The 10,801-nt window shown below is 43.6% G+C and overlaps 1 protein-coding gene across 1 annotated transcript in view; it reads left to right on the forward strand.

The window, feature by feature from the left end:
* The window catches only part of Stab2 (stabilin 2), a 175,870-nt gene that overhangs the window by 86,670 nt on the left and 78,399 nt on the right, over positions 1 to 10,801 (forward strand). Inside the window, exons 26-30 of the mRNA XM_021204348.2 lie at positions 2,226 to 2,321; positions 3,507 to 3,602; positions 5,759 to 5,806; positions 7,229 to 7,365; positions 8,027 to 8,141. Coding sequence (XP_021060007.1) covers positions 2,226 to 2,321; positions 3,507 to 3,602; positions 5,759 to 5,806; positions 7,229 to 7,365; positions 8,027 to 8,141 — 492 coding nt within the window. The remainder of the gene's footprint in view (positions 1 to 2,225; positions 2,322 to 3,506; positions 3,603 to 5,758; positions 5,807 to 7,228; positions 7,366 to 8,026; positions 8,142 to 10,801) is intronic.

The raw sequence follows: 10,801 nt of genomic DNA on the forward strand, positions 1-10,801 counted from the left end.
GACTGTGTGCAGCTGCTCAGGTAAAGTTGGGGCTCACACAACCATAAGGACTGTGTGCAGCTGCTCAGGTAAAGTTGGGGCTCACACAACCATAAAGACTGTGTGCAGCTGCTGAGGTAGGTGCAGTGTGATACAGGGCTCAGAAGGATGTCTGTCAGGCCCCAAGTTCTGTGAAGTCTCCTGGGTGAGGTGTGCCCTCCAGCACTTCACCCTTCCTTACCCCTGCTCCTCTTTAGGCACAATAGATTAGAGTACATCTTGTGATCATGCCCACCAAAACCCAGGATTTCTTTACTCTTGTTGGCCCAAACTGAACACTTTCCATCACTTCTCATTCCCATCAGCCCATGCTCATAACTGCAGAAATCAGGCCCTAAGGCCAGAATGTGCGCAGGCAGGGACAAACCCAACCTGAAGCTCTATAGTGGGAACCTGGGCTGAAGGGATTAACCATGTCTAGTTATATAAACCAGAAGAAGGAATAGTGGTATCCCCAAGGCCAAATGGAGTGCATTTTCTAGAGAGAGAGAGAGTCTCTATAACATGTTTAAGAAATCAAATAAATCCCTCCTAAGATTGTCATCACTAGGTTATAGTTGGTTTGAAGGATATTAGACACACTAAATGGATAATAACTTGAATATCTATGAATGTTGCTTTTAAAAGACAAGCCATGTTTAGATGGAATATATGAAGGATTAGGGTTGGGGACACAGAGGTGCTGTTCCAATAGCTGATGAGCTTGGGTTCCACCATGTACAGAGTGTGCTTGGGTTTCATATTGTTATAAAATATTGTACATGTGTATATAACATATATCTTATGTTATATACATTTGCCTTATAAGCTTACAGAACAGGTGAGACTGTCAAAGATAAAACCCATACAATGGAAATCCACCTGCTTCTTCCCACCGCTGAACGATGTTATAGCAAGCCTGACTGGGGTGTATCTATACTTTTAAAATTCATCCAAAACAATTCTTCTGCAGTAATACTCTTCAGAGACACTTCCTCACTGTGTTCCTCTCTCCTGGCATTTTCCTTTGATTTGAATGCTTTCCCAGGCTCTCTCGTCCTCTCTCAGGGACCAGTGTCCCACTTCTTAAAGAGTATTCCTAGAAGAACCTCCCAAGCTCACCCACCCCATCTGAACAGTAGTCCATTCCCATAAGCACTTCATAAGCCAATGGCTTCACAAAGCCCTGTGTCTCTCCTTTTTCCAGCTTGTTAAGATTGGACCCTACCTGTCTACCTTTTAATGGATTTCTGCTGTCCTGTAGACTCATTGTCAGTTCCATGATAATTCCCAGAACATCTTTCTTGTTTAATAACTCAATTGAAGAAATTCTTTTACATCATTTAAATGTCAAAATATTACATTTTTATGGAAAAACAGTTAGGGAAATAAAACAGGAAGTTAAATCTGAGCTGATGTATTTTTTCCTTCTGGCCTTTCCCATGGCCAGGTTGTTAGTTTCCTGTACACTGAAGTCATCTAATGCAGCTTCACAGGTTCAATGTCTGCCATTGGCATGAAAAATTTCCCATTTTATCATGGCACTGCCATCATCATCCTTTATTAATTAGCTGCATACAACCAGACCACAGAATATATTTTTGAAAGTATATATTCTGCCCATAGGGCAAGTAAGGGTTGGAATACAGCCTACACCCTGCCCACTGGAGTAGGGGGCTAAGCCCTCAAAGAAGAGGCACGTACTAGCTACATGAAGCTACATCAGCAGCTGAGCCATATGCTGTGGGTTGTCTCTGCAGATGTGATGCATTGAATCTGTCTACTCAGTGGGGAGGCATTATCTGAGTTAAGCAGCATCTTCAAGTTAGCAATATCCTTGTACATGGCTCTCCACCAAGTGGATAAACCATGGCTCACTTGGCTTTTCTATCTGTGTATGGGGGTCAGCTCTACCCTTGTGATGGCCATGAAGTCTAAGCTCTCTTTATAGGCCTTGGTGAGGTCCAGAATTTTAACAGAAAGTTTAAAAAAAGGCTACTGGGCAGCATAATGTGAATGCTGTGGTACTCGAGTGTGGCTGACTATGTGCAGTGACTATGTAATACTCATGTGTCTGGAGTCTAGAGCTTCTGTTCTTTAGGTGGGTTGAATGGCAGTGGTTTCCGTAGTCTGCTTTTCAGTGTAATGGAGGGCAAGACTTGAGAGCACATGCTTCAATAATCCCATCTGTGTTCTTGGAATTGCAGAATGAATGTGAGTGCAAGAAGGGATTTCGAGGAAACGGGATTGATTGTGAACCCATCATTTCATGCTTGGAACAAATAGAGAAATGTCACCCCCTGGTAAGTTACCTAGAGCTTCCCTTCGATATTAAACACACGCAAAGTTCTTGAGAAAGAACAAAAAGTAAGTTATATGGTCACTTCCTGCCGCTATCATAAAATACCTGAGCAAAACACCTTGAGCAAGAGGCTTTGTTTGACTCCTGGTTTCCAAGGCTTCCGTGCATGGTCGCTGGGCTGTGTGTGGTAAGGGAGAGCATTGTGGTGAGGAACATGGAGTGATCAGAGTGCCTCACTTCATGGAGGACAGGAGCATGACCCCATGGGTGTGTGCCCAGTGATCCACTTCTTCCACCTCGGCCCAACCTCTAGAAGTTTTTCTTCCTCTCAGTAGTGTCACCAAACTTTGAACCCATCAATGAAGTTGTGTTGACGAGATCAGAGTCTTCATGATTTGGTCACTCCCCCCACCTCCGTACACCCTGCATCTGGGACCAAGTTTTTAACATTGTGTTCTTTGGGGAGGATACTTCATATCCAAAACCTAACAACTCTATCTCGCCTGAGCCTAGCCATGAACAAAGTCTCTCACCTTCGAAGAGCTTCCCTAAGCAGGATTCGAGCAGCGATTGCAAATCTCCACTCTACTTCAAAGCTTAAAAGAAGCAGCTTGCGTTGCCAGAAAAGATGCTAGGGAGTGGTTGAATTTGAATCTAAGATCCACAGAGAGTAAGTTTTGGGCAAAGGTTCAGTGTGCACAAAATATTGCACAAGATGAGTTTATATATTCATCGTCTGTCTGAAAATCAAATTTAACTCTCTTTGGATTTTTCATTTGCTAAATCTGGCAGGGATGAAAAGCAAGATTTGTTGTGACTAAAAGCCGAAGGTACGAGCATCCTGCTGTAATATTGATGTGTCTGAGCCTCCTGCTGGAACACTGATGTGTCTGAGCCTCCTGCTGGAACACTGATGTGTCTGAGCATCCTGCTGGAACACTGATGTGTCTGGTTGTTTCTACCATCTTTCAGGGTGAACCTGCAGGGGAGTTTGTTGTAGTTTTTTCCTGTAAAACTGTGGATCAGACTCAGGGCCAAGTGCAACTAGGCAAGTGCTCTACCACATGATTCCAGGGTCTGAATTCCAAGTTCCATCATAGAGCTGACCATCTCACAGATCCATATGAGCCAGGTCTAACATCTTAGATGGGAAAGCAAGCTGTCTCCTCCTTCTTGGTTTTCTCAGGCCACCTGTCAATATACTTCGTCTGGTGTTTGGGGCTGTGTTTGCCAAGAGGGCTATGAAGGAAATGGTGTCCTGTGCTATGGAAATGTGCTTATGGTAAGTCCCTAGTGAGAACCTCAAGTTCAAAGTCACAGACAGAACACATAGCAAGAAAATGGACATTTCAGCTCAGATAGCCTTAGACATGGTCCACCTGTAGACCCTTTGTCCAAGAGATTTTTAGATGAAGACAGCTGTTTTTCTAGAGATACCTCATGTTTGGTGGGTCCCTCATTTTCACAGGCTACAGTATCTTTTATCTGGCACTTTCTAAACACAGACTAGTCCTGAAACTTTTATTTGCCAATTTGTCTCAAACTTCCCAAGTGAGCAACTGACCTCCCTCTGCTGGGCTACATGGGATAGCTGCCTTAGTGCCCCATTGGGTCCCATGCTTCCCATGGGTACCCAAAACACCCTGGATTTACCTATCCTGAATGAGGTCATGTGTGTGTGTGTGTGTGTGTGTGTGTGTGTGTGTGTGTGTTTGCACACACATGTGTGCGCGCGCGTGCATGCACACATGCTCAAGAAAATGCCTTCTGTGTACCAGGTGTCTTTCTAGGTCCTTTATGCAGCAACATCTCATTTAAACCTCACAACAGTTGTCCGGAATTAATGTTATTATGGTGCCCATTCCACAGGTTGGTAAACAGAGGCTAAGCACACTTACTTGCCTGAGATGTTGGTATCTGTCCATGTGCCAGATCCAAGACTTAACTACCAGTAGAGAGTATTTTATCCATGCAGTGTAGGCCACACCCAACTGACACTTCTTCTCCACCTCACTCTCTTCCAGGACTGGACTCTAATCTCAAGGGTGAGAGTAATTCTTCATTCCTAGGTCGCTCACATTTAAACTTATCAAAATCCTGGGATTTGGTGCCAGATTAAATAAACAAAAAAACCCAAATAGGTGGACATAATTGTTCCTAGGTATGGTGGAGGAGATTTATTGTAAATAAAAGGTTAAATATAGCCAGAGGCAGAGATATCTGGGAGAATCCAGAGTGAACATGGCCAAACTGAGCAGGGCCATATGAGAGGAGAAAGGAAGGGAGAGCAAGATGGGAGATGAGCCATGACCCAGGAGCCTGGGCCAAGAGGTAAAAGGGCCAAAACAACCAGCTTAGCCAAAAATGGCTGGATTATATAGGGAAAAGCAGCTGGGGGAAGGGTAGCCCAGTCCCTAGGCTGGATAGTTCAGGTAGGGTATGCCAGCCTGGAGGACCCTGTAACAGGTAGAGATGGAGGGATTCCAATGGGGGGATTCCAGGAGAACCTGCCTGAGCAGTGGCAGCTTTGAAATGTTAATAGGCAGTTAATTAGCAGTTTGTCCAGGTTTGAGACCGAAGGCTGACATTTTTTTTTCCTTGTGCCTTTTGTTTTTCTCATATAGTTGGGTTCTTGTTCTTTTTCTCCTATAAAACCTATATTCTAGAAATCCCCTTGGACAGACACCCTGGTAACCAAAAGCCACTCCATACACCAGTCTGCAGCTCCATACTGGTTCTGACTGGAGGCTGCTGAGCTCCGGGTACCTTATTGGTACCTAGGTGGCTGTGTCTTTTACCAGGAAGCTAAACTTAACTCAGTCTAACAAGCGTGTCCTAACTGTAGCTCGTAGGCCTGTGCACACCAAAATAGCTATGATCCAAAATTGTTTTATGTAAAACATTATCATATCTGGTGTTTGCGGGTTTTTTCCTCTGTAATCATTCTTTGTTATGCAGTTCTCAAGTGTGAACTTTGTAGATAACATCCTTTTAAAGTGTCAAAAGATCTGACACACCTATCTGTAAAACAGCAGATCTCAGTCTGGAGGTCACAGCCCCTTGGAGGGTTGAATGACCCTTTCCCAGGGGTCACCTAAGACCATCAGAAAACACAGATATTTATATTACAATTCATAGCCATGGCAAAACTACAGTTATGAGGTAGCAATGAAAACAATTTTACGGTTGGGGGGGTCACCTCAAAACGAGGAAATATATTAAAGGGTTGCAGCAGCGTTAGGAAGGTTGAGAGCCACTGCTCTAAAGGATAGTCAGGCCCCTGAGTGTGAAGGCCACCAGCAGCTCTTGCTCAGAAGCCGGTTCCCATCAGCCTGGGGAGGCTGCCGCTGCAGATGATAGAGGCTGGCCAGAACTGTACTGAGATAAGGTTTCTGTGTTCTCTTTCTCCTTCGGCCCTCCTTGGAACAAATGAATAAGGAACTGTCGTTTCTCTCTGAAGCAGCTGTATTTTACCAGTGGATAAATGTGAGTCCATGGATTTGCACTTTAGCAGTGGGAATGTAAATCGTTTTAGAGATCTGGAGTTTGTGCAGTAGAAAACTGGAAATGTGGGGGAGGGGGGTTGAGGGGAGTGGAGTGTCCTGCACAGCAGCTTCCCCACCTTACCTGCATCATGGGGCACCCTACCCCTGGAGATTCCGATTTGATAAGTCAGGGGCTTGGCCTGGACACCAGTGACACCACGTTTAGCCGAGCTGGAAACTGCTGGCCCAGGTTAGGGTGGGGTAGCTGGGTTCTAAGCAACTCAAATACACAAAAAAATAGCATTATCTGTCACATAGTTCTTTCTTTGGAAGCCTAATGTGATTTATGTCATAATTCACTAAGATTTGGACTTATGGTTGACATCTGGGGAGCTTAATATGCTTACCTCTATGCTTACCATACTAAAAAGGTTTACTCTTTACTCCTGGAGACGATCAACAGACTGCACCCTCACCCTGCCCCAGTGGCTGCACCTCCATCCCCTTTAACTGAATGGATCAGGGTGTCTGACCTAGCCAGACAACATAACAGACTGTTTGTCCCTTTAAATAAGTATGTGCCAAAAAAAGGTCTTAGTCAGCATTCACTCAGAGAACAGCTCCCTGTATGTTCCAGAACATTCTAGGAACCACTTGTTTCTACAGTGGAGGCTCTGTGTACAATTCTCTCCCTAGAGACAAGGCACAGGACTGCTCCCTCTCTCATTATGTTGACTTCCCTGTAACCACACCATGCACAGTCTCACCCTGTGTAAATGTACCCAGCCCAGTAGTAGGCTGGACAGGCCATATCCCCCTGCCCCCCTCCAGCCTGCTTTAAATGCTGTTGTGTTAGGAATTAACATCAGTTTTGACGGAAGTATTCACCAGAAATCAGCAAGTTCTATAAACCAAAATTTAGGGGGTTGGAATCAATTTTTAATTTTGGGTTTCTTTTTTCATCTAATTGTTGACATAACAATAGTCTTTCTGAGTATGCATGAGACATAGTTAAGTTTGGTTCAGGCTTTCATTCTCTGCAACTTCCTCAGTCTTACTCTAAAGACATCGAAGAATTCACAAAGTCCTTTGTGTGCACGCACATGCATGCATAACACACATATACACACAGCAAGATTATTCATCTGGCTTTTCATTCAGACTTACAATGACAGAGTATGACCCAATTGGGATAATCTGTATTGTTATAAAGATCCACACATTAAAGAGAAAAAAGATTGAGTCTCAAAAGAGAATGTAAGTCATCAGCCAATGGCTGGGTGGACTTGGGAAGGGCAAGACTAGTGCCTTCCCAGCATTCCTGGAGTTGCATCCCATGCAAAGCCATCATCTCTGGCAGCGTTGAAGTCAGCCCGCTCATCCCTAACAGTCCTCCAGCCACTTTCTCTTCTCTGTGATTCAGAATGCTTCTCTGCAGTCCATGCTGTCTGCCACCTCGAATCTCACCATCCTTGTGCCATCCCAGCAAGCCATTGAGGACATGGACCAGAATGAAAAAAGCTTCTGGTTGTCACAGAACAACATTCCAGCCCTGATAAAGTGGGTGTCATTTACCTTATTTTCCATGTTATATGACTGGCATCCAGGGTGATCATTCCTTAGTTCAATATAAAGAAGCCACATGATCCTTCACTTCCAAGGATGTTCCTAGCAACCCTCCCCTGGGTCAGGAAAAGTTATCTGTTAACAGCTGACTCTAAGCCAGTGGTCTTCAACCTTCCTAATGCTGTGACCCTTTAATACAGTTCCTCGGGTTTCTGCCACATGTGGTAACCCCCAACCATAAAATTATTTTTGTTGCTACTTCATAACTGTAGTTGTGCTACCGTTATGAATAGTAGTATAAATATCTGATATATAGGCTATCTGATATGTTACCCCCCCCCCAAAGGAGTTGTGGCACACAAGTTGAGAACCACTGCTAAACCAAGCAATGTGCTTTGAATATCATTCAGTTAACACGCCCAACACCTCTGAGATGGATGTTACAATTATTCCCATTTGACAGGTGTGGGAAGTGAGGCAGAGTGGTTAATGGCTGATTCCAGCTAGGGCTGACCTCCGCAAAGGCAAATGTACAGTTTGAGTGTGGGAGAATGTGAAGTTTGAATACGGTCATCAGGCCCCAGAGCTTATCTCCTGTTTATAGTGATGCTACCTTGTTCGTGGCTATTTGTGATCCTTATTATCTGTTCTTCAGATACCACACACTACTAGGCACATACAGAGTGGCTGATCTGCAGACTCTGCTATCCTCTCACATGCTAGCGACATCCTTGCAGGGAAGCTTCCTTCGCCTGGAGAAGGCAGATGGGGTAAGAACTCTGTCATCCAGCTGTTTGGAGCATGATGCCTTTACACATGTTGTCTTTCCTGAATTTTGGAAAATTTCAGATATGTACACAGAGAGAAGAGACGCCTGTGTGAGCATCGCCCAGTTGCAACAAGGATTGCACATATACACAGTTTAAAAAAGAAAGGAAGGAAGGGAGGGAGGGAGGGAGGGAGGGAGGTCTTCCCACCTCAATTAACCTATTCTAAAAAGTCCCTTATAGACATGCCTTGGGGCTTCTTCTATCATGATTCTAGATCCCATCAAGTTGAAGATTAGCTATCATAAAAGAGAAAATCGGTTTCCTCCAATGGAGTGTCGCTGAGTCTATCAACCATACTCCAAAGAAGGCCAGGAGTTGTTGAATAACACAGAATGAATCCCATGTTTGGTTTTGGGGTTTTTTGTTTGTTGATTTTGTTTTGTTTTTTCAGGAGGGGGAGGCATTTTTTTTGTCATACTGCTTTTATATTTGCTTCAATTTTCTTTCATTTTTGTATTTTTTTAAAGAGAGAGAGAACAGAAAAATTAAGTGAGGAAGAAAGGGGAGGATCTGGGAGGAGTTGGAAGAAAGGGAAAACATTATTAAAATATGTTGTATGAAAAAATTAATAAAAAGGCAAAAGGGACTAGTTCATGAAAGCGGTAATACAAAATTCAGACCAGCAAGCTGACATCACCCAGAAAAACATCTTCCATTCATTCTAATGCTCCTGATGGAGTCATCAGCAGTAAGTGGATGTCCTATCAGTTGCTAGACTGCAAGCCTAGAGTGAGTGCCTATTCTGCACATGCATGCATCTTGATGCTAGAGCCAGGGCACTAGAAGAGTAGAGCTTCAGACAGACTCATTATCTGGCATTCCCAGAGTCTTGTCAAGGACTCACGTGCCAATTCAGTGGAAGTGTGGCTTCCTGGCTATGAAGGGTCAAGGGTCAAAGTGTCTCCATGAATTAACAAAGTGAGTGAGTGAGGGTTCTAGCAGGTAGTGAGGACTGCCACGGCCATGACTCATCAGGCAGAAATGGCTCAGAACTTCCCAGCTTCCTATTAGCCTGTAAGCACTAGGAAAAGAATCAATTCATTGTGAGAGCCTAAACACCAGGTTCACTGGCTGATGTAGAAAGCAAGAAAACTCAAATGTGTGGTTCAATGGATAGTTTATAAATCTTCTTTTGTAAGTCTTTGGACATACCAATGACAACCATGTTATATCCTGAATTGTTTAAATAATAATTTGACATAAAGATTTTGGGTACAACTGGACATCATGCAACGTTGACTTTAACCCCAGCCCTGGGGAAAGCAGAGGCAGGTGAATCTCTGTTAGTTCAAGCCCAGCCTGATCTATATAACAAGTTCCAGGCCCGCCAGGGATACACAGTGAGACTCTGTCTCAAAAAATAAATATGCTTTAATAAAAGATAATGGTACAACGATACAGCTAGTGAGAAAGAATACATTCTGTGGAGTATTGCACAGCAGGACATATCTGCTTAACGACACTATAATATGTAAATCAAGTAAGTGAGCCAGATGTGGTGCTGTGGAACTGTGACCCCAGCCTCTAAAGGCTGAGGCAGGAGCAGTACAAGCTCAAGGCCTCCCAGGGCACAAAGTGAGGTCATAGCCAGCCTGGGCAACTTAGTGAGTCCCTGTTTTAAAATGAAAAGTAAAAGAAGGGATAGAGATGTAGCTCAGTGGGAAAGCGCTTATGTGAAGTCCTACATTTAACCTCCAGTGCTCCCAGATAAATCAATCAAACAGCTGGAGGAGAGGATTTGAATGTTGTCATCCTAGGAAGAAATTAATTGATTCAGATGACAAAGAGCCTAAGTATACTAATTAAATCACTGCACAGTGTGTACAAGTTACTGAAGCACTACACTGAACACTATAAGTAGGTATTGTTATTAATTTTCTTTTTAATTTACAACCTAACTTTGTGTATACTCTATAGTGTGATTACTGCAATCAGGCTAATCCATTGGTGTTCCAAATCATCAATTTTCTTAGCTATATTAACATCCACCCTGGCATTTCACAGAGTATATTGGTCCCAAAATAGATCATTCAAGGCCCTGACCTAGAGGAGATAACCATCAAATGCATTTTTCTTAATTCCATTCCTGTGTCTAATACAAATAAAAACTATCCCACTTTTTTTTTTAGTTTAGAATAGTTTATTTAGGGCATGGAGAGGGAAGTTAAGAGGGTAGCAGAGGCAGAGAAAGGCAGAGAGAGGGAGAGAGTAGAGAAGTAGAGGCCAGCCATAGCCACAAGCACGTGGAGAAAGAGGGGAGGGAATGGGAAGGGGAGAGGAAGAGCGAGAGAGAAGCAAGATAACTAGAGCAAAATATCCCACTTTAACAAAAAGAGATATGACAGGCGGGCTGGTGTGTTTCCATAGCCTCTGTACATGGAACTTCCATGTTCACAGTCAGGCAAGTGTCCCTGCTCCCTAAGATCCAGTAGGAATTGCAAAAAGAGGTCCCAGTGGGGAAAAAAGAGGAAACAAGAAAGATTGGAGCTCAATTGCTCCTGATTGGTAAACAGGCACTGTCTAAATTAGTTTATGGTGATTCCTGCTAAAACAAAGAAAAAGAAAGAAAGAGAGAGAGAGAGAGAGAGAGAGAGAGAGAG

The sequence above is a fragment of the Mus pahari genome, chromosome 9, assembly GCF_900095145.1.
Source record: "Mus pahari chromosome 9, PAHARI_EIJ_v1.1, whole genome shotgun sequence".
Lineage (NCBI taxonomy): Eukaryota > Metazoa > Chordata > Mammalia > Rodentia > Muridae > Mus > Mus pahari.